This window comes from Osmia lignaria, chromosome 1 (assembly GCF_051020975.1).
Source record: "Osmia lignaria lignaria isolate PbOS001 chromosome 1, iyOsmLign1, whole genome shotgun sequence".
Lineage (NCBI taxonomy): Eukaryota > Metazoa > Arthropoda > Insecta > Hymenoptera > Megachilidae > Osmia > Osmia lignaria.
Genome location: NC_135032.1, coordinates 9,663,418 through 9,687,146, shown reverse-complemented (window position 1 = coordinate 9,687,146; position 23,729 = coordinate 9,663,418). Strand labels below are relative to the sequence as shown.

General features: G+C 37.5%; 4 protein-coding genes across 5 annotated transcripts in view; 2 read left to right on the top strand and 2 right to left on the bottom strand.

The window, feature by feature from the left end:
* Positions 1 to 958: 958 nt before the first annotated feature.
* LOC117606162 (histone H2A-like) lies at positions 959 to 1,578 on the bottom strand. Its single transcript, XM_034328249.2, has one exon. The coding sequence runs from the start codon at positions 1,540 to 1,542 to the stop codon at positions 1,168 to 1,170; it is 375 nt and encodes a 124-aa protein (XP_034184140.1). The 5' UTR covers positions 1,543 to 1,578; the 3' UTR covers positions 959 to 1,167.
* A 183-nt stretch (positions 1,579 to 1,761) lies between these two features.
* On the top strand, positions 1,762 to 2,843 carry LOC117606065 (histone H2B). The gene has a single exon (XM_034328053.2). It carries the CDS (start codon positions 1,802 to 1,804, stop codon positions 2,171 to 2,173), a length of 372 nt encoding a protein of 123 aa, XP_034183944.1. The 5' UTR covers positions 1,762 to 1,801; the 3' UTR covers positions 2,174 to 2,843.
* A 3,168-nt stretch (positions 2,844 to 6,011) lies between these two features.
* LOC117606064 (uncharacterized) lies at positions 6,012 to 8,295 on the top strand. Its single transcript, XM_034328052.2, has 2 exons — positions 6,012 to 8,118; positions 8,193 to 8,295. Exon 1 carries the CDS (start codon positions 6,239 to 6,241, stop codon positions 6,929 to 6,931), a length of 693 nt encoding a protein of 230 aa, XP_034183943.2. The 5' UTR covers positions 6,012 to 6,238; the 3' UTR covers positions 6,932 to 8,118; positions 8,193 to 8,295.
* Positions 8,296 to 8,655: 360 nt separating this feature from the next.
* Positions 8,656 to 23,729, bottom strand: part of Tsp (Thrombospondin) — a 39,481-nt gene continuing 24,407 nt past the window's right edge. For both annotated transcript variants that reach the window (XM_034328051.2, XM_034328050.2), the window contains exons 7-15: positions 17,910 to 18,132; positions 15,902 to 16,030; positions 13,154 to 13,430; positions 12,725 to 12,877; positions 11,598 to 11,979; positions 11,111 to 11,464; positions 10,815 to 11,045; positions 10,190 to 10,699; positions 8,656 to 8,795 (exon numbers count right to left, since the gene is read on the bottom strand). In XM_034328051.2, the coding sequence (XP_034183942.2) occupies positions 8,671 to 8,795; positions 10,190 to 10,699; positions 10,815 to 11,045; positions 11,111 to 11,464; positions 11,598 to 11,979; positions 12,725 to 12,877; positions 13,154 to 13,430; positions 15,902 to 16,030; positions 17,910 to 18,132 (2,384 nt within the window). In that variant the 3' untranslated portion in view covers positions 8,656 to 8,670. The remainder of the gene's footprint in view (positions 8,796 to 10,189; positions 10,700 to 10,814; positions 11,046 to 11,110; positions 11,465 to 11,597; positions 11,980 to 12,724; positions 12,878 to 13,153; positions 13,431 to 15,901; positions 16,031 to 17,909; positions 18,133 to 23,729) is intronic.

The following is a 23,729-nucleotide window of genomic DNA, read 5'->3' as shown; positions in this document are numbered from 1 at the left end:
ATTGTCACATTTAGTTAGGGGAGTCCCTTTTCTACAAATTCACTGAAAAGCAGGTAGTATCGCCGTTGGTTAACGCTGCGAGAGAATCACCCTTACCTGGAATGCGAACACGTCTTATTGACGCGGAATACGGTATAGTAGCATTCACTGTACTAAATTCCAGTCGTATGCATGATTTGAAGTTATGTAGTACACGTCTATACCTGCGGCTACTACACCAACGGGACAACAGAATTTTATAAAGGGAGAGAGATACCTGCTAGTATTTCCCTTGGCAGGATTTTGACGTCCTTTCTCACCCTACTTATCATTGTAGGTAGTATGGAGCTCAGCCATTCCAATTCGACCGTACAGTACGCTGACTATAGGCCCTACAGTGCAGTGTATGGGTTCCTTTCTTACTTAAAATAAAACATCTGTATCAACCACCTGGGTCAGATGTTTGGAATACAGGCTCTCTACGGCAAGAATTTGTGCATGGTATACAGGATTGCCTCGAAATAAGCAACCCGCTCGGGACCGAGTAGTTGCTTATTACGAAGCAGGTATGCTATTCGGCTTGACTTTGTTCTCGAAACGGGACGATAGAGAACACGAGAAACAAGTGGGGTCCGAAGTAGCGGCAAATCATAAAGTGATCGGCCGAGCAGCGATGTTATTTTTTGAACAAGGATAGAATATAGCATGCCCTCTCATTCTCGCACTATATCGCTTATTTCGAGGTAAATATATCAGAATGAGAAAGCATTATATATATACCATCCTTTTATTAACCTATGTCAGTGCTCAGTCGAGCGTGACAATTTATTACCCAAAACATTGGCTTCTCGCTTTCACGGAGCTCTCACTTGGCGGGCCACCTCAAACAAAGAAGAGGAAATAGCGAGTTGCTTATTTCGAGGCAATACTGAATGGTGTTTTAGTACTTGTATTTTTTCAATTTTCAGCCACCCACGAAACATACGATTGTTTTATTGATAAAAGTTAAGTGATCTGATATAGTATTGAGCTACTTTAAAAGTACAATAAAATTTACTTTTTCAAATTATTTTTTTAAATTTATTTCGCAAGTTGACTAAAAAGTCAATGAACAGATCGAGATTCTTTCGTATTAAAATATTTTGTGGCCCTGAAAAGGGCCATTTGTATGATTAATTCTTTGTAGAATTACGTTTTCTTGTCGGTTTTCTTTGGCAACAGTACTGCTTGAATGTTCGGTAATACACCACCTTGAGCGATAGTAACACCCGACAGTAATTTATTTAATTCTTCATCATTACGGATGGCCAATTGAAGATGTCGAGGAATAATCCTGGTCTTTTTATTATCACGAGCAGCATTGCCAGCTAACTCTAATACCTCAGCTGCTAGATATTCCATTACGGCTGCAAGGTATACTGGTGCTCCTGCACCAACACGTTCGGCGTAATTTCCTTTCCTCAGAAGTCTATGAATACGACCAACAGGAAATTGGAGTCCTGCCCGAGTGGAACGGGACTTCGCCTTTCCCTTAGCTTTTCCACCTTTGCCACGGCCAGACATTGTTTTAGCGACTTTGAAAACAAAAAACGAAACGAACCTCAATAGATTCAAAAGCAAAGTATGGTTTCGGAGGTAGAGCTCCGCTTATATAGCTATCCGTTACGGTTCGAGTCGACCAATGAGACGGCAGCTCGCACGTGATTGGTGCGCCCTCGGCTGTCCTTTCACACCATATATATAGCGCCTTCACTTGGTTCCGACATTCAGAAGTGGATTTCCACTGTCGTGGGGTGTTTCAGTGTATAAAATCGTTGTGAAAATGCCTCCTAAAGCAAGCGGAAAAGCTGTGAAGAAAGCTGGAAAAGCTCAAAAGAATATCAGCAAGACTGATAAGAAAAAGAAGAGGAGGAGAAAGGAAAGCTATGCAATCTATATCTACAAAGTGCTGAAGCAAGTCCATCCTGATACTGGAATTTCCAGCAAAGCGATGAGCATCATGAACAGTTTCGTGAATGATGTATTTGAGCGAATTGCTGCTGAAGCTTCACGCCTAGCGCATTATAATAAGCGATCGACCATCACATCCCGGGAGATCCAAACTGCTGTCAGACTTTTGTTGCCTGGTGAATTAGCGAAGCACGCTGTTTCTGAAGGCACCAAAGCGGTTACTAAATACACCAGTTCGAAGTAAACGCCGCTATATGTTCCTCCAATCGGTCCTTTTAAGGGCCAACAATTTTTATTACGTAAACCACCTCCTTTCTAACATTTTCTTAATTTTTACTCCGTGATATATGATATTAATAAAAATTCTCACAGCTGTTTTCGCATAATTATGTCGAACATAATTACCAAAAGTAACCGTACTAATTATAACATTTGCTAAACTATTTGATCATGTTATTTCAATTTAAAATCTACACTTTCAATGCTTCTCCGCGATTAGTTTGACTTGCGCACTGTATATAGTGTAGCATCCAATGGAACGATCAATGATGTAGTTTCTTTTTCTTAATTTACAAGATTTATAAAACTTTTCATCTTATTCCAAACGGAGTAACACATCAATATAGTGATACTATTAATGATACTGAAGAAAGTATTATCTGTGACAACCTAAACCCAGATAGCACAGAAGCATCGGTGAAACATCCTAAAGATATCTGCTCTAGATGTTGAGGATATTTTACAGACATTTGATAAGCCCTGCGAATGCCTGAAATACGTCCTGTAAACATCCTACATTACAAAACAGGATGACCAACCTAGCTAAACATAAGCTTTTAGATTCCGATGTTTAATAAATATTTTATTAAACTTACTATACCAATTCTTACATTAGACACTTAAAGTAATTTTCTACTGCTAGCAATTCTTACGTGATTACTCAACTCTATTTCTGACTCTGATTCGTATTTTGATTCTGAAGGAAAAGTGTTCTTGTACTGTTTTTAAAAAGTCGAAAGTCTGATTTTGAAAGTGGTGGAAATGAGGATTAGGACCAATAGGAATTCTTGGATATTAATGAGGTTCGAAGGATCACGCGTATGATTCAGGGATGGTGAATAAGGAATTCAAGGGTCGTATGCGTAATTGTATATAGAAGATAGTGCAGCTGGAGACAGAATTTAGAGTTTCCTTATCTTAACTGAAACGCGAAGAGTAAAAATATTTGCTTAGTCTATGACGGTATTCAACATATACTTGCACCTCAGGGTATTTTAACCGTTGCTGTCGATTAAACATGTCAACTATGACTAAAACACGTCGTTAATGCTTCTAATTCTCAATAATGAATAATTGTCAGTGTTACTCTATGACAAACAAATAACAACCGACAACAAATGCTTTCAAGAAAACTTGCAACAAAACAAAACAGTGCAACATTCGACATGATACTGTTGAGTTCGTCAGTTTTAAACGCGTTTTTCTCAAAACTATATTTTTAAAGTCTGTGAGCAAAATATCTCAAAATCTAATCACTCGATCTTCCTGAAATTTTATACAGGGTGTCCCAGAACTGGGGTAGGAACGGAAGAGGGGTGATTGGTGAGGTCATTCTAAACAACTTTTTCCTTTGCCAAAATGTTGGTTAAGGCTTCGTTTTCGAGTTATTAACGAAAAACACTGGCCAATCAGAGCGCGCCGTTAGCGCGGACCGAACCACGAGAGTCTTGGGTATGTTCCGCGCGGTCGTGATCAGGTGCCTCGGCACTACGTCGGTATGATGGGATTCGTTGAATAGAAGTTGCATCGGATAATGAATAAAAATAAGAAAAGAATAATTGTATCGAATTATTGATTACTCATGAACAACGAATCCTATTACACCGACGTGGTGCCGATGCACTTGATCACGACCGCGCGGAACATACTCAACACTCGCGTGGTTCGGCCCGCGCTAACGGCGCGCTCTGATTGGCCAGTGTTTTTCGATAATAACTCGAAAACGAAGCTTTAAGCAACATTTTGGCAAAGGAAAAAGTTGTTTAGAATGACCTCACCAATCATCCCTCTTCCGTTCCTACCCCAGTTCTGGGACACCCTGTATACTTATGTTAGACATTAATATCTTATGCTTAACCGAAGGATTTATGTTTTGAATGCGTAGTTCTATATATATATATACTGATCGAATTGAGTAACCTCCTCCTTTTTCGAAGTCGGTTAAAAAACTAGAATAAATTGCCACAAAATAATAAACACTATGAATTCTTTTCTAACTTTGCTTTATTTCTTGGCACGGAAGGACGTCTTTACGCTTGGATAATCGAACTCGAAGTGAGGAAAAACTTGTGAGGACATGGCAGAAAATCCGTTGTCCACTTAAGAACGAAAGAAACCTGGATTGCGTACGGTTTATTACCCACGTCCTTAGTGTATAAAAAGCTACAGGTCTTTGGGCCCGATGGCATCAGGTCTATTATATTATTTTGAGTAAAACCAGTATTTCTCATATAAGATAAAGTTCCGAATGTCCCCGGTTGCGGATCAACATGAAATTTGGAGGGTTGGTTGGGAGCAGGTAGACCACCCCAAATATAAAGCGAAGACGGTTGGGTTAGTTACGTCTGTATAAGAAAAATTCTATGTATTGTACCGAAAGTTTTTAATTAATATCTCGAAAACTAATAGGAAGCCGAAGATATCACTTTATATTTGGGGTCCCTTCCCCCTCAAAATTTCATCTTGATCGGCGACCGGGGACATTTGGAACTTTACCAAAATGTATAGGTTGTGAATGAGTACCTGCGTCACATAAACAAATGAGCGTCGTATGACTAGTAGCTGTAGCTGTATTACATAAATAAATAAAATGTAAGCAATGTGCACACGTCATGCGTCACTGAGGCTCGATAATTTCGCGTTTTTAGGTTAGAAAGACTCGCCTCTAGAGGCCGAATCATGGAATTATCAAGCAAGAACTATATTCATTGTAGCATGTAAATGAATAGAATTGGAACTTTTTATTTATTTTGCTCGAACTTTTAGTGTTTATTTCTACAAAACAAATCCCCATGTATTTCTCTAGACTAAAAGAAAATACTTCGCCTCAAACCATTAAAATTCTAACTGAGGTGCTTCCTTGTTGCTTGTCAAAGTGAACTAATTGTAAGAACTATAACACGATTAACACTGCATTCGATTTATAATTATTCGTACTACGATACATTCATTTGGTTTCATTACTACGGTACTAGAACACCAAAACAATATTGTCGAATCATCATAACTCTCTGAAATCACCGATTTTATTTTTCACTAGAAATATTTAGTCTATTAATTTCTCGCGTTGTTCAGTTCTATTTTTTTACAATATTATGGTACATTATTTTTTTTGAACGTTGAAGCATTTGATAACCATGTAATGGTAGGCGTAGTTCATTGTGCTCACACGAACTTTCGTAATATTATACTTCACACTTAAATGTTGTATTTTGTCAGCGACAAGTAGACTTTTTAACAATATCAACATTTATGTTAAATAAAATTCAAATTGCATTACGTTCAGTACTGTACAAACACTTTTATAAACCTGCAATATTATTTCACAGCACCAAAGTATAGTAATCTAGAACTTCTCGACCAGTGTGCAGTATTCAAATTTATGTGAGAGAAAGTTATTAAATAAATCCATTTTTAGATTCCCGTTTACATTGTCGTCCATAATCGAGTCTTTTTAATCAAATTAATGGTATTGTACAAATAACTTTAATGTCAATCATTTGCGTTATGTCTTCTTGATGATTGTATTACTTTCCACGTAAAACTTTTGGAATTTGTGATATTATTAAAACTCCCTTAACGATTGGTACACACAAATTGATAGTTTTAACATTATAACGTTTATTTTAGCATGAAAAATCGTTTTGAGTTAAATATTCTTCTATTTTTTGCTTAATTTCCAAGATGAGTGTAGAGTTAAGTAACAACAACCATACGACTTTATCACTTCAGGCAAATATAATAGCTGAAAATCGATGTTAAATCGTCATTCAACGACACTGTTGCAAACTACTAACAGTAATTAAAACCCTGTATATATAATATATGCTTTGAATCGAGCAAATAACTATATAAATCGCAAATCTTTCTATGCGGGTCTGGAATTCTGAGCAACGTAGTATGGGAAATAGGCAAAAGGTCTCTCTTCGCGGTCCGCGCCTCTTCTACTAGTAGTTCAATTCCTGAGTTGACCGCGCACTCTGTGAACGGATCGTGAAAGTATATTGTGTTTACAAGTTATTGTATAAAGATGGAGGAGAAAAATCACTCTGGAAACACCGGGGCAGTGGAAAATGCCGCGAAAAATCCGTCGCCTCCAAAAAAATCTGCAAAATCGAAAGCAAAGTCCCAACGTTCTAAATCGTCGCATCCACCAACTGCAGATATGGTGAATGCTGCTATCAAAGCGTTGCAAGATCGCAAGGGATCGTCAGTTCAAGCTATCAAGAAATACATAGCAACGACATATAAAGTTGATGGTGGAAAAATGGCGCCATTTATTAAGAGATATTTAAAAACTGCCGTAACTGCCGGTGCGGTGGTGCAAACCAAGGGAAAAGGTGCCTCTGGCTCGTTCAAGCTATCCACACCTTCGAAGGGTTCCGAATCAAAGAGCAAAGCCAAACGCTCCGTGAAAAAGACCGCATCTGCTGCAGTTGAAAAGAAACCTGCGGAAAAGAAGGCAACGAGTTCTAAGAAAGCGGTTGTTCCGAAGGAAACAGCTGCTGAAACGAAACAAACCACAGAAATCAAGAAACCATCTCCGAAGAAAGCTAAAACTGCTGCTGTTAAGAAAGCAGAATCTCTGAAACAGAAAACAGCAGCATCACCGAAAAATTTGTCAAAAGTAAAGAAAGCTACAAAGGCGCCAGCAGCAAAAACGAAAACTCCAAAACCAAAAACGGCAAAATCTCCCAAAACAAGAGCAGCAGCGAAAAAGTAATTCGTTGAAAAATACCTACCAATTGGCCCTTTTCAGGGCCACAAATACTATTTTGCAAAAGAACAATCTTGGTTAATGAATGAATATCTTCACTGTTATTATTAATATTTTTACCAATAGTACATTCACTGTCTGAAGCAGAAGTGTGTTTCACACTGAAGGGCTGGGGGAATTTGAGGAGCACGATAATGGAGAAAGAAGTGGTGAAGGAGTTGGCTTCTGAATTTCTTCGGAATACTTTCCCATTTCCAAACGCAGTGGAATGTTATGGATGTAGTGCTGGGCTATAGATATTTCTAAATGAGACCTTTTACAATTTCTCATTTTATTAGCTACGTGTTCCCCAAATACTGCATACTCATCTCTGGCAGAAACTACTTCAGACAGTGACTGCATGCATTTTACCGCTTGTTGTACTGTTGTAAGTACCCTGAATTGCATTGAACTTGTCGCAGTGAAGTTGGCTACAAATTCATTAACACATTCACGCCGCATCGGTGAGACGATGGGCGAGATAGACTCACCGACGCGGCGTGAATGTGTTAGTGAATTTGTAGCCAACTTCACTGCGACAAGTTCAATGCAACTCTACACTCACTTTTCCGTGGACGCTTTAGATTTGTAGGGGTTTTGAATGGGGTTGGTGCAATTTCTTTCTGCGATCCATCAGTAGTAAAAGTTTCGGATGAAGTTCCGAATACGACCGGTCGCCGATCAAGATGAAATTTTAAGGGGGAGGGGATCCCAAATATAAAGTGGTATCTTCGGCTTCCTATTAGTTTCCGAGATATTAATTAAAAACTTTCGTACAATACATAGAATTTTTCCTATACAGACGTAACTAACACAACCGTCTTCGCTGTAGTAAGCTGACATCGTCAAGTGCCGAACAGCCGTTGACACAGTGGGGGTTCCAACCTGACTATCTATAGGGTGTCCTATTCAAAACTTTAGAGATACGACCACTTCCGGCGGCCGGAAATTTATCTGGCCTAACCTAACCTACGTATAAATCAAATGTGTTTAATTCCTTGAGAATTAGTAATACAATATAAAACATAACGTAATGTAACTAAAAAAATGGATTTTACATGGTACACCCTATAGAAACGGAAGACGATATTGCTATAGTGTGAACGGTTGTTCGACACTTGACGATGTCAGCTTACTACAGCGAAGACGGTTGGGTTAGTTACGTCTGTATAGAAAATATTCTATGTATTGTACGAAAATTTTTAATTAATATCTCGGAAACTAATAGGAAGCCGAAGATACCACTTTATATTTGGGGTCATCTACCTGCTCCCAACCAACCCTCCAAATTTCATCTTGATCGGCGACCGGTCGTATTCGGAACTACAGCCAATTTTATTTCATTTCTTCTAATTTCAATGTAGAATTACTTGCTTGAATGTAATAAATAAGCCAATTGGATTTAGACCGTCGTTTTCCCTAGAAGGACTCCGAGAGTATTCGAGGGTATACATTAATAAATGCGATGAATTGTGGTGCTACTTTCTATTACGTGACGAAAATTTCCTCCGCGATCATTTTATTTCTCCATAGAAACATATTTTTCATAAACAAACAAGTGTGAAAGCGTTTTTAGCAAATGTTTAGTTTTTTTATTTCGTCATGTTCTTGTGTAGAGATGTCCTTTAGTCTCGCACGCAAACAAACAAAAAATCGGATGAAATTATAACAATTCTAACGAAATTATTGCTTAAAATATTAATAATTTAAGGCGAGCTGTAATAGTTAGACTGTGTGGCGTAGTGAGCTCTAACATCGTTACTTATGTCCACAGCCACGTCTTTCTTCAAATTCGCTGGTAACTCGTTCCAAACTGATTGCGGGACAGTTTCTGAAAAGTTATAATTATTATTAATAAAATTGAAGATGATTCATCAATTATTCATTTTTATTATTAGTGTGAATGCTACTTTATTTTTTACGGTTGGTCACTCACAAGCAATAATAAAAATGGACTACTTATTAATTAATTACACACAGAAAATAAAATTACAGATTTAATATGGTTAACGTTTCAATTATCGTATCGTTGATGTGTTAAACACGTACAGTACTGAGCATGGTCAGCTTTCCCAAAGAAAAGGACTCCTTTTCCCTTTCTATGCAATTCCCCGGCTTTTATGATTCCAAGCACTTCCCATTTTCCTCGGATTCTGCCTTCCGAGTTCCCGAGTCTCCGCCCTTCCCCAAACACAGTTCCAAGGAAAATAACAATGTAAGGGAGGGGCCCTCATATATTACATATGCAGGATTATTCTCCTAATTGGGACTGATTATATTTTGAGGATGGTAAATAGTACAAGAAAGGTGCAGAGATACAAGTTGAATGATGTGAGAGGGTCTACTGTTCTACAGCATTACCCTTTTTCATAAATGCAACGATGTATCTAGAAAATGCAAATGCACTTTTGTCCTCATATTTTATTTACCATTCCTAAAATATAATCCATCTCAATTGTGAGAATCATTCTGTATGTATGTCTGTGGTTGCTCACCATTTCCGTATAAACGTTTATGCAAGAAAATTTCGTTTGATATTTATTTTATCATTCATATTCTTTTAATTATATAACATCTTTTATAATATTTAATAATTAAAAATTATATTATTTTTTTTTTCCAAATCATTTTTAATACTAATATAATTAAAATTAAGATTTTGAGAATTCCTGCTTCCCCTCTAATGCCATTTTTCTTAGGGAAATCCATTTTGCTTGATACTGTACACGTGTATAGAGTGAATAATTACTGCTGTCTAAAATAACTATTTATTAGTTTGTAGGAAAAATATTTTGGACGGAGTAGCTTGTATTAAAAAGAACTCATCGAATAGAAAATTTTTTATCTTTTGTACTTTATATTTTCTAAGATATTACGATCACATTTAATTTGTTCTATCGAGTGTAATGTAACCTTAAAATGATTTTCAAGCTAAGAACTTACTTCAAGAAAAAAACTTATGCATTAGTTATTAAAATTATTTTATTAAAAATGAGATGATAAAATAATTAATGAATAATTAAAAGTTAATAATCTAAAAAATTCAAAGTGACCTTGACATCCGATATCTCAGAAAGCACAAATTATGCAAAAAATAAATATCTTTCTATTTAATAAGTACTTTGATTTCTAGGATAATTCTTTAAATATCCAGAATATCGTTATTGTTTACATAAACAGTTTGCTTACACATAGATTCATAAGTATCAGTTTCTTTCTTCTCACCTTTGCACATGTACAGTAGATTCGACCAAGTGATCTTTTCTTGTGAAAAGCAATAAACACCGAGTTTTCCACCCTTCAAGGTCGAGTCATAAACATTTCCAGAATCAGCCATTAATTGTTTGCCCTGATAAAGTCGGAACCTGATCAGACCAATTCTTGGTCTATGTAAGAGTTGCCACCTGTATGGAGTTCTCTCTTTCCAGCCAATTTTCTTCGGATCGTGCCAAAGGATCTTCACCTGACTAGGAGTATCCTCGTTATGCCAGAGACTGTTTCTGAGAAGTTCTCCCGGACCAGTGGTCGAGTCGACGAGTTTAAGAAAGATCCCTGGATCTCCTACTGCTCTGAATGGGGTTGGCATCCAATAGGGCTGCTGTCCTTTCTTCCAAGACACGATATAAAACCTATGGTTATTCTGATAAGAAAAAACGAAGCCAACAGAGTCATCATCTCCGTCGTCGTCAACGAAAAACGTCCCTTCAAAGTCTACGCCACTAAAAACGTCTGGGCCTATTGCAGAAAATGATGGACATTAAAGAAATACATATTGCTGAATCTTAAGTATTTTAACCTGAAGAGAGCTCGCCGTGATGTCTATTCAGTTTATTATGTAAATAAATGTTACCAATAGCAATTCCGGGATCACTGTTCACGAGCTGCTGAATTTCAGCGCCTTCGTTGTGTATCCTCCAAAGAGGGTCCTCCTGAGCAGTACCAACAGGGTCTAAAGCAATTGTTGTATATTTTCTGAAATCCGTTGTCCAAATCAAACTGTTGTTGGGGCAGTTGTCGTTGCTATTTATCACGGTGTCGTTGTCATTGTCGTTCCAACAGGCATCGCCAATATTTTTATTTGCTAATAAATGGCAAAAATTTTGTTATAGTTTATTGTATGTTTTTATTGTGTACATATACACTTACAGTGAGCGTAACGTTGATTCGGATTGTAGACGTAAGGACAGTTATCCTGATTATTAGGTATCCCATCGTTATCAATGTCAGGGTCACACTCGTTTCCTATGCCATCCCGATCATCGTCGTTTTGTCCTGGATTTGCCACATCGGGACAATTATCTCTGTTGTCTTGCACCCCGTCTCTATCTCTGTCATTGTCGTTATCGCAGACGTCACCTACACCGTCGCCATCTCGGTCCAATTGGTCTGTATTACGATCGTATTGACAGTTGTCACAAGCATCGCCTATTCTGTCCATGTCCGTGTCTGTTTGATCCCAGTTCTTCTTTCTCGGACAGTTGTCCTGCAGGTTCATGATACCTATAAAATCATATCACCCATTGAATTTTTTCATCTGCACAGATACTAATTTGCGAAGAAAGAATCGTTTAACAAAACTTTTACACAAAGGCCGCTAAGAATCCAAAAACTGAATCTATATGTGATACATTACCATCGTTATCGATGTCTTTGTCACAGGCATCACCAATGCCGTCATCATCCACATCCTCCTGCTTAGGATTTCTAATCTCCAGACAATTGTCGCAAACATCTCCAACTGAATCTGGACCATCCCGATCACTATCCTCCTGACCCGGATTCGAGACCAAAGGACAGTTGTCCGAAGGATTTAGTACACCATCGTTGTCGGCATCTGGATCGCACGCGTCGCCTAAACCATCACCGTCTGCATCCTCTTGACCACTGTTTGGCGTGTCCGGGCAGTTGTCTATCTGACACCGTCGATCATGGCAACGAAGATTTCTGTCAGGGATACCATCACTGTCCCTGTCTATGCCACAGGTCAGTCCATTTCCAGCCCATCCGATACGGCACTACAAATCGTATGTTTTTATGTGAATAAATAAGATTTTTAAAAAATCACTAATTAATTATCCAGGGACCAAAGGATAGTTTGATCTATTTCACTCAAAAGTACCAAAGTAATTATAATTTTTTTCTTCTTCGCTTACGTTTTTTTGGTATAGATTGTGATCTAGATTTGGGAGATGATTCGAGTTGTACGTTTAAAACTCTTTTTCTACAGCATCGCTGATCCGGAGAGAGTGTGCACACTCATTGTTAGAAAGAAGATACAGAAAAGAAGTTTTAATAAGTATACCTTGGTTGCATTAAAGTTCTAGAAGGTAGTTTAAATGTTGAAAGGCTGAACGTCTGATCGTGAGTTTAACTGTGTTCGTAAACACAACAGATCTTTTTCATCCTTTAATCTTCAGTATCAATGATACAGCTTGGTTGGAAGGGACGATGTTTACACAGAAAGGTCTGAATTATTTTTTAATATAATACAAAGCGAACAAAGAACTGCACAAATTTATATCTGTTCATAAAATTGCCCGTAGGGCGCCCGAGTGCAACCATTCTCTTACAGTTTCGTGTCTGCTCTGTTCCAGTAACAGAAACTCGTAACTGTGCCCGTGTGCTGCTTTGGACGCCAATGACTGATTTATTACTTGCTGAGCATGCCTACCCTAAAATACTTTTACTTTCCGCCCTTCCTCGCCCCTAACCTCACAACAATACTTTCAATACAATATTTACAATATGTTTAATACTTACTCTGCAAACATACTGATTATTGTCGATGCAGTTGCATTCAGCATTCACGTCACACACAGTCACTAAATCTGGACAAACACTGTGCTTAGGATGGCAGCCAACTGTTTGATTCCCTACAAAACCCACTCTACAAGGACCGCATCTGTATGAACCCTGCATAAAGAAAAAAATAATTTATTTCAACAACTATTAAGTGTTGACGTTCAACCGTATTTGTATGCAAGTTACTACCCTTACGTACATATATCTAAACAAATTAAAATTACAAACGATTCGTAATCGGTGTGATGGTAAGTTTATTTTTTATATTTTAATCTAGAAAAATTGATATCACAAATAAATTCTTGTTTATAAATTTTACAAAAATATAACTATATTCTTTGAAATTCTGTCTACAATTCTTACAAAGATATGAAACTATTTAGTTACCTCTGTATTAATGCATTCCATGTATGGATCGCAATTTCCGTTGTTAATTTCGCACTCGTTTATATCATGGCAAACTTGTTTACGACTTCTGGCTATATCTAAACCTACACCCTCTATCGTAGACCCAGTAAATCCTGGTGGACAAGGTTCGCATCTGAAACCAGGACGGAGATTGATGCATCGTACGCCGGGGTGGCAAGGTTGTGCCACTTCGCACTCGTTTAAATCAAGACAGGTAGAACCGTTACCAATGTATCCATTGGGGCAGGAGCCACATCTAAAAAATTAGAGTCATTACAATAGAAATTTTTAAAAGCACTAATAATCCAATTGATAATATTAGACATAAGAGATTTCGAAGTTGCAAAACGATTTATTACGATATTTCATATGCACCAAACTATTATACTATTATTGGAATTTTTCTTGGCTTCATAACTTAGGTTATTCCTAATAATATTTATTTTAATTCAATGTTGTGATTAATAAACGGATTTACGATAATAATTATACTACATGCTCATATCCGCGCATCCACCTCTTTTTTTTCATCCCATTCTTACATTTACCCTAAAAATAAAACTAAAAACTACAAGCTAATGAAATAATATCTATGATTTATTTTTTCATTTCCATTCCTTTTTACGCTCCTCAAACATTCCATCGTGTCTTCTAGACTTTTATCCTTTAATTTCTCTAATAATTGTTCCCCGTTTCTAAATTTCCGCATTTTGCCTTCTTTTTATCAGACTTCGGCTTCCTCTTGCTCTCCTTTTCTTTAACCAGTTGAGGATGGTCAGTAGTAAGTTTGATCCCCCCTAACCGGTCAAGCGCGGGAAACTATATATTTTTAGCATTCTTATTTTTATAATTAATATAAATAATAAAACAAATGTTGGATATCATCTTCCTTATCTTCGGCTAACAAGGGCAAAATCACACCAACAGTCACTCCGTTTGCTCCCTATCTCCTATATCTTTCATAAACAATCAGTCATCCTCATACTCAATTGCTCAACTGCATTCTACAATTAGTCACCTATAACCTTTGCCCTTTCCTTTCTTTGACCCTTCCACGCCGCCCTTTTCTTAAAATATAAATACACGTAGAACTTAGGAAAAATGTGTCATTTTGCCAGTAGGTATCTACGGTTCGGGTAACACGTTAACCACCGTCTGAAGTAATAAATAATCTGCATTTTTTATTTTTGTTGTACCATGATTTCTACAACCCCGGTCTCCAACATAAAATTAAAAATGAACATTGATAGTAAATAGATGATATTAATCTGGGGGAAACTTCCGAAAGGCCCCATCACCCCAGGACAATCAAACTTCGGATTTATAGTAATTGAGGGCCGAGAAATCGAATGAAACCATTTTCAGAACTGGTAAATAAACCGTTCTCGAGATATACAGGGTATTCTAAAAGTGCGGAAACCCCCTATTACTTTGATAAGAACGCATTTTCACGGAAAATGACTAACCTAACCTAGGTTAGGGTTAAGGTTAGGGTTAGGGTTATGACGGAAAATGACTAACCTAACCTAGGTTAGGGTTAGGGTTAGGGTTAGGTTAGTCATTTTCCGTGAAAATGCGTTCTTATCGAGGTAATAGGAGGTTTCCGCACTTTTATAATACCCTGTATATCTCGAGAACGGTTTATTTGCCAGTTCTGGAAATGGTCTCATTCGATTTCTCGTCCCTCAATTACTATAAATCCGAAGTTTGGTTGTCCTGGGGTGATGGGGCCTTTCGGAAGTATACCTTTAATCTGTAGCTGTGTCGGTGTGCCTTTTCGCCCGGGCATATACAGTAAGTAACCGTATACTTAACGAATTAGTGCTGGACTGCTGCTGAGAAAAATCTAGCAGTTACACTGTACGTTTCAGGGGACCTGTATTTCAGCTACAGTGCATTGAAAAAAACTAAATATCCACGAGAAAATGACCTGCCATATACAGACGACACACGCACTTTCTATTCCTATCTCTGTGGAATTATAGAACCTCTCATGTACGAAAATTGAGCTGTGTCCTCTTAGGTCTACTTAGTTTATAGATGCTTCCCGATCCCCATATAAAACATTGCCATTCCTTTCGCAACGTGTAGGCGAGTCTCGTGTCAAGATGCAACCGTATGTGCTCTACACTGCTTTCCTGTCCCGAAAATTTCCGCCTAACGAAAGACGATTATTCCTGTCGGTGTAGTGAATGCCAATTAAATAGGTCATATGGCTGTCATACTTATCCATCAACAGGTAGGAATACGCAATTCGATCATGAGCAGCATTTGTGTGTAAATGTATGCCACTTGTTCTGAATGGGTTAAGTCCCTCAGTAGCCTTATACTTAATATGCATGATAGATACTTGTATAACTTATTGTAGGTAAACCACTTTATTACAAACCTATAACTGACTGACTAACTGATTCAAGAATTTGCAATAACTCTAAAGTCTAGGCAGTGTGTCACGGAGGTGACCCCCATAAAACGGGATCACTGAATTCAAGATAAGTATTAGAACTGAATATTTCCAATCGTTTCAAAAATATTGCTAGATCTGTACTTGGTGGCCTGCAAGAAGAGGGTGAGGGCAACGAGCGAAGCGAAATCCTATCATACTACAGTAGTGTCTTATTTTCTTTATTCCTCTCTTTCAGTATTATTACTATTATAACTTTTCCTCCATTCCTTTTATGTTCTATATTTAATTGTCTATGTTTATAAATCAGGTTTGATAGTTACCTGTAATAGGGTGGATAAACGACAGACTCGCATTCCACTTCTGCGTAACAAGGATTGGACTCGCAACCATTCCAGCGTCGCTCGCAGTGTTTACCGTCCCCTACGTAACCGGAAGGACATTTTCCGCAACTGAAAAATTGACAGGCACTAGAATAATTTCAATTTTGAAAATTATAAACAGAGTAGAATTAATTGGCCGAGTTATCAAATAGATTCTGTTCTTTCCTTGTACTTATAATTAAAATCATTGTTGCTTACAAGTTGAAATAATTAGGCGCTCAAGTGATAGATTATTGTGCTGTGCTCAGGTTAGAGTTATCCTTCAGACCGACCGACTGACCAAGTGATGACGGTCGTTTGGCTAAAGAATGCCCAAATTAGCGACACGTACCGGCCGGGGCCACCGCGAGTGTCTCGACGAATTATCAAATATGGTCAAAAAACGACGAACCTCCCTCGGCACGGAATATTGTCACACTTTCAAGTCAATAACCTGTAAGCGTGACTATAAAATAAAAACCTTTCTTCTTTATACTCGACGATCGGTGAATTCTAATTCTCCGAACGCTCCAGAACCTATAAGTTACCCTAAATATCTTATCGAATGCTGACAGGCACAATAATTTTATTTATAATTAATATTTTTTCTTTTCTCTTTAATATCCTCTATCAATAAGGCCAAGGAAACAAAATAACCAATTACGTACTGTATTATGATTGAAATTAAAATTCAAAATAATGGGGAAGTGGTAAACTATAACAATGTCCTTATCTTTAATTATTTAACAATAAGAAAGACCTGATTGACTAAATTGCCAAATGCTTTGGAATATAAGCGATGACAGTCGTTTGAGTCCTAATTAGAAGTCTAAAAACTCAAATATTTGAACTATTCGAATAATTCAGATAACTTGAAACACAAATTCTTTATTCGAATCATGTGCTTATGCTAACACAATGTTCCCTAGGTTATTATAACAATCGTATCTCCTTGCATAGGCAACTGGTGCTTAAAATCTTGATATATTAAAGATCCAAACGTTGATTAACACATTCGCGTCCATTTGGGTAGATTTACGTTAGGACCAGCCCTGAAATTTCGGGGGTCCGTGGCGAGCTCCGAAAAAGGGTCCCTTCATATACAGGGTGTCCCAGAACTGGGGTAGAAACGGAAGAGGGATGATTGGTGAGGTCATTCTAAACAACTTTTTCCTTTACCAAAATGTTGGTTAAGGCTTCGTTTTCGAGTTATTATCGAAAAACACTGGCCAATCAGAGCGCGCCGTTAGTGAGGGCCGAACCACGTGAGTGTTGGGTATGTTCCGCGCGGTCGTGATCAAGTGCATCGGCACCACGTCGGTGTAATAGGATTCGTTGTTCATGAGTAATCAATAATTCGATACAATTATTCTTTTCTTATTTTTATTCATTATCCGATGCAACTTCTATTCAACGAATCCCATCATACCGACGTAGTGCCGAGGCACCTGATCACGACCGCGCGGAACATACCCAACACTCTCGTGGTTCGGCCTGCGCTAACGGCGCGCTCTGATTGGCCAGTGTTTTTCGATAATAACTCGAAAACGAAGCCTTAACCAACATTTTGGCAAAGGAAAAAGTTGTTTAGAATGACCTCACCAATCATCCCTCTTCCGTTCCTACCCCAGTTCTGGGACACCCTGTATATGTCATAAAAAAACGTATCTCAAACAAAATTTATAAAATTAACATTAAAGTGTGTATAATTAATTTAGATTTGCATTTACATTGATTAATATTCAACTAAACATTACTCTTCTTGCATTCTTAGACGCAAAATCGTCTTAGGGGGGCCCTGGGTCTTGAAATACTCAATTAGATTGATTGTCATTCACAATAATTGACGTAAAAAATATTTAGGAATTAAATGTAAATATGTAAGTTTCTATCTTCCAATAATCACAATAAATCTCTTGAATCTCTTTTAGCTGGATTATATAAGCAAAATAAATAAATTAAAATGTACCTGTATCCATCCGCACGGTCGTAACAACGAACACCGTGAAAGCAAGGGTTGTTCGTGCAAGTAACGACGGCTTTCACACAACGATATCCATCGCCAATGTAACGTGGTGGGCAAGCTCCACATTGTGGGCCGTATGGTGTGTTACGGCAGTCAGCCCCCGGGAAGCAGGGTGATTTGTAATCGCAACTAGGAAGAGGAGCTGCCGTCGTTGTAGTTGATGGAACTGTGGAATTACTAGGATCAAGACTTGTCAGCAGTCATTTTTCCAAAGAAAGCTAGTCCATTGGACTAGCAACATTCCCGTTCGGTCGCTTATCTTCGCGATGACGGAGCGGGACAAACCTAGTACCTCGTTACGTAATCTGTTCTAACAAGATTCTACAGAGTTTAGTTTTTGCGTTAAACGTCTCACTATTGCTGCTTTTTTAATTATTATTACTCTTTTTATGTAATTTTGACCTGCACTCTTTTCTACTGTGTTTCTGATTTTAGTTTGTTTATATTTTGTTTTTACAAAGGAAGAATCTCAATTGTCCAATTTTTATATTAGCGGGCATTGCCTGTTTCAGTATGATGATAGCATATAAATTCTTAACCTCTTAAGCGTGCAATTATTTCCTGCTTATGTTAAAATAACTACGGTAATTGCCGAAGTCCCCTAGGGCCTGAGTCTTCACTTTCCCAGTTGACTCTGTTTTGCGTTGTTACCATCTTTCTGCAGAGATTTGCGCGGAACTGGACGATACCATGCAGTCATCATTGGTATCATTGGAAAGAACACGTTTTGAAGTTGTGCAAAAATTCCTGATTTCTCAATTCCTATGGCTAGATTTTGAAATAATCTCAAAACCGTTTTAGGTGTGTTTTTCGCTATTTTAACAGTTAAAACAAAACTTTTGTGCGAAAATGGTTGAGAAAAAAAAGGAAAAAATATTGACTATTCCAAATATCTTATTTGGTCACTAAGGCGCCGAAAAATTAGAGTATTGTTTTCCCTCAAATTTTGTCTTTTTTTGCTCTGATTGCACTCGTATGGTCGACGTAGAGAGAGAGAGAGAGAGAGAGAGAAGGAGAGAGAAAGAGAGAGAAGTTGCTGACTCTGTTACCAGTGTCTGCCGTCTTCACGCCTTGACTGCAAAGAAGAAAGTGAAAAGCTTCTCTCAACAACCTCACCGAATTCGCTCATTTTCTAAGCATGATGATTCTAAGCAATTTTTTCCTGTACATATAAACGCCGCTCGGCTTTAGTTATCGAGATATTTGCAAAAAAAAGTTCCTACTATTCCTGTGACTTCTGTGTATACCTACACGTCCGTCGCGATGTATAAGTCAGTATGAGATGGTTGGTTTCTGTAAACACAGCATGGTGCCCATCAAGCAGTATACATAACGGGTGGAACTTAAAAATCCAATATTAATTTAACCTAACCTATACAAAATTAAATTAGTGAATTTGTTAGTTAGTGAAATAGGTTAAGTTAGGTTGGACGCAAGCCAAAATTCAAAATCATTGAAATCAGTCAAGTTCGATTTTTTAGTTCACCCGTTGTAATGCTTGGGTTTCGGCCGCCGCAATTTACTTACTGCTTATAGAAAGAGGGGATAAGAAGTGATCCTGTGCTGACGCATACACCGCCACGGGCACCTAGGTATATGCAGAATTCATTGGTATAGTACAAGTAACTTTCGTTTGCAAATATTTCAAAAACTAAAACCGAGCAACGGTTATATGTATAGGAAAAAGATGCTTAGAATTATGATCCCAACAACATATTAAAAAATGAATGAAATTGGTGAGGTTGACGAGATATCGATAATTACCATAGCTAATAATTATTTCTATACCTAATGACTAACAAAAATATGTGCAATTTTTTATCCCTGTCTTATTTTGTTTTCCAGTACAAGATACATTTTAGAAATGCGATGACAAATTTTGTCGTTATACCCGTTTAAGAGGTTAATAACATATATGTAATATTTGATGTAGGCACTTAATCTTGAATCCAAACCATTCAGAAGTTTAATAACCGCAGAAATACAGAGTATCAAACGATAGGTAATTGGACAAAAACATAAAAAACATTTCTCCTTATTTTAGCTGTAATTTCGAATATCCCCGGTGACCGATCGATACAAAATTTGGAGTGATGGAGGGGGGGACCTTAAATATAAAACTGCTTCTTCATTAGCCTATTAGTTTCCACATTGAATTTCGCCTATATATACGCAACTAATACAATTGTCTTCACTGCCAAAAGCCATTGCCATCGAATATCGAGCAGTCGAGATCGGTTTCTGCATCTACAGGGTGTACCAGAACTGGGGTAGGAGCCGAAGAGGGATAATTGGTGAGGTCATTCTAAACAACGTTTTCCTTTGCCAAAATGTTGGTGAAGGCTTTGTTTTCGAGTTATTAACGCTGGCCAATCTGTTAACGCGGGCCGAACCACGAGAGTGTTGGGTATGCTCTGCGCGATCGTGATCAAGTGCATCGGCACTATGTCGGTATAGTAGGATCCGTTTGGCAGAAGTTGCATCGGATAATGGATAAAAAAAAGAAACAAAGCCTTCACCAACATTGTTTAGAATGACTTCACCAATCATCCCTCTTCGGCTCCTACCCCAGTTCTGGGACACCCTGTATAAAGAATTCCATATAAAATCCATTTTTGAAAAATCTAATCACTTATTCTCAAGGAATTAAGCACATTTGATTCGCATGTAAAGTTTTCAATTGGGTTAGATAAATTTTTGACAATACTACACTCTATAGATTAGGGACACCCTAAGAAGTTGCACGCACAGGCGCCTGAGTGTTGTCGGACTTGTTACGGGCATCGTCTCTACTACTGTGATTTATCGATCGGCGATCGGTAATGGGAAAGTATGTAATACTGAAGCAGTCTCCATTCTCCCAAACGATTGTCGCCCGAGACGAAGATTTAAGTACTTAAATACTCACCCCAAGCCCGCAACAGTGCACGTGTACAACCATGGACGCAAAGGGATGCCTATGTTTGTCTTACTGCTTGCTGAGCGTCCCTGCTATAGATACTTACTGTCAGCACGAGATCTCTATCGCGGGACGGCTATTCGACAATCGACGACGACTGCTTTTACAGAGAAGACAACTGTTAGTTACCGCCAACGATACTGCTTTATATTTAGGGTTTTTTCTCCCTCTTCTCCATTCCAACCTCAAAATTTTGTGTCGATCGATCACCAGACATTCGGAACATTTTCCATAATCTTTTATGTAAAATGTCACTGGAAAACAAGTTGGTGAACTTGTACAAACGCTACTTCCTCTTCGACTTTGATGACCTTAAAATATGTTGTGAATATTAACATTTTGAACAACTTTTTTCTGAACATATGAGTGTCGGTCAGCCTTGGTTTTTGAGATATTCCCGAAAAACCGTTGCTACTATTATACTGACTTTTGCCTACACATGTATGTACATCCGTAGCAGTGTATGCGTCAGTATACGATCGCCACTTATCTGGTGTTTCTATAAGCAACAGTATATGAGCCGATAACATATTCAATAATTTTAAATTAATGACTTTGTAGCCGTCAGGGGGCCATAATTACTCTACCTTAACCTAACCCAATGCAATGAACTTACAGAAAAGTAACAAGGTACTGCTTTTAATTGCTTACGTCTTAAAGTTACCGAGCGTCTATACCTAATATTTGTTATAATATTTCGCATATATTATTAGAAACTGGTATCCCACCATCTTATTTTAAAATTAGTCATACAAATGACTAATTTTTAATTACAAATTAGTATTATTATAATAGAAAATAGAGTCAAAACAGAAACGTAAAAGTTAATTTGTGTCATAGTTGGGATGATATACAGGGTGTTCGACAACAGGTGGGCAATATTTTAAGGGGTGATTTTAGGGATCAAAATAAGACGAAAATCAAGAATAACGAAATAGCGTTTACGGCTTTGTTTTCCAGTTATTAATGTTTAAAAATTCGAGTAAAAAGCGCCAAAAACCTGCAATCCGCTGAATACTGCAGTACCGAGAAATAGAATAGCACGAGGTAAGTTTCTACTATTCAACGATTCTTGGTTATGACTGTACCGACCCCTGCTGACGTGACGTACAGTCACAGATAGGAAAGAACAGTAGGTTCATTCCGTGTCGGCACCTTTGATCTAATGACTAATAGATCGCCATATTGCTGGTTGTGCGCGGGCTCTAATTTGAAAAGCACTCGGTACAATCAAAAAGAGATTTCGTAATAGAATACCATAAAAAGACTATTAAATATCTACATTTAATTAAAATACACTAAACAACCCATAAAGTGGTAATATTTTGATAAAACAATGATGATAATGTTTTTATCTAAAATGTACAAGAAACGTTGGATAAATATCATTTGACAGATATAAAATATAGGGTGTCCCAAAGCGCCTGTTACTGCTGTCACTGCTTGCACTTTGGTACCCTTTGAAGGAACAACAATATCCACCTCTTTCACTCATATTTTATATCTGTGTATAAAATTTACTGAATTTTATCGCAACAGGAATGTTTTAGAAGTAACAGAGGTTAAAATGCAAGAAACTATTATCATATATATTCACAGCCGCCATATTGTTGGTTGTGCGATTCGGTCATGCGCAAGCTACAATTATTAGTACGCTTTTTGGCAGAGTGATTCTACTGTTCTTTCCTATACTGTGGTTCGGTCGTCAGTGCTGAGCGGATTGCAGGTTTCTGGCGCTTTTTACTCGAATTTTTAAACGTTAATAACTGGAAAACAAAGCCGTAAACGCTATTTTGTTATTCTTGATTTTCGTCTTATTTTGATCCCTAGAATCACCCCTTAAAGTATTGCCCACCTGTTGTCGAACACCCTGTATATCTCAATATGTAGTATATTATGATAAAATTACTTTTATCCCAGAAATGTATTGCCATAGGATTATTTTAAATTCTATGGAATTTGGAATAAAATTAAACTTTACAAAATATTATTACAGTTCTTTGAAATACAAAAATTTTCGATAGAGTTGAAAGGATTAAAATCAAAATAGGACAGTTGGTACCTTTCCGTCGTTAATTACTATCTTGGCACTAAATTATTGGTAATTATCGTCATTTCGTCAACCTCACCGATTTCGCTCATTTTTTAATGTTGTTGAGATAATAATTGTAAGCAACTTTTTTCTATACATATAACCGTTGCTCGGTTTTAGTTTTTGAAATATTTGCAAGCGAAAGTTACTTGTCAGCAACAATATCAATCATAGTGTCCGTTCGTCTAGTGTATTTTGTAATTTCAAATAAATTATTGAATATTCTAAAGCTTTTATCAGATGATTATATTAATTATTTTAACACTTTTATTAAATAATTAGATTTATGATATTTGCTACGGTTAAACTTGGACTCCAAAGTCAGTGCTTTTTCACTAGACGAACGGACACTATCACAGCCGACTCTAGTACTAGCCGTGCTGAAGTAAAAATGGCAACACCGCGGGAGTCCGGTCTGAATATATCAACACCTAGCCTACTCTATCTGCCTCCCGGACTCCCGGACTCTCAGCCAATCAACGTCGTCAGACTCCCGACTACTCTCTGGACTTCACATAACCTCTTTGGTTTCGTTCCAATAATTTCGCTTGTTTCAAGGTTTTTGTTAACTTATATACACGTTCATCAATTCTTAAATGTTTCAATTTGATCCAAAGATGGTTTCATTTTGCTTCATACCTAAATTTTCTTGAAACCACTGTAAATATTTTAAATATCATGCTTCACAACACCAAACTACTTCGAGAGTACA

Coding starts and splice junctions, on each gene's coding strand:
- LOC117606065 (XM_034328053.2), top strand. CDS start 1,802: ATGCCTCCTAAAGCAAGCGGAAAAGCTGTGAAGAAAGCTGGAAAAGCT.
- LOC117606064 (XM_034328052.2), top strand. CDS start 6,239: ATGGAGGAGAAAAATCACTCTGGAAACACCGGGGCAGTGGAAAATGCC.
- LOC117606162 (XM_034328249.2), bottom strand. CDS start 1,542: ATGTCTGGCCGTGGCAAAGGTGGAAAAGCTAAGGGAAAGGCGAAGTCC.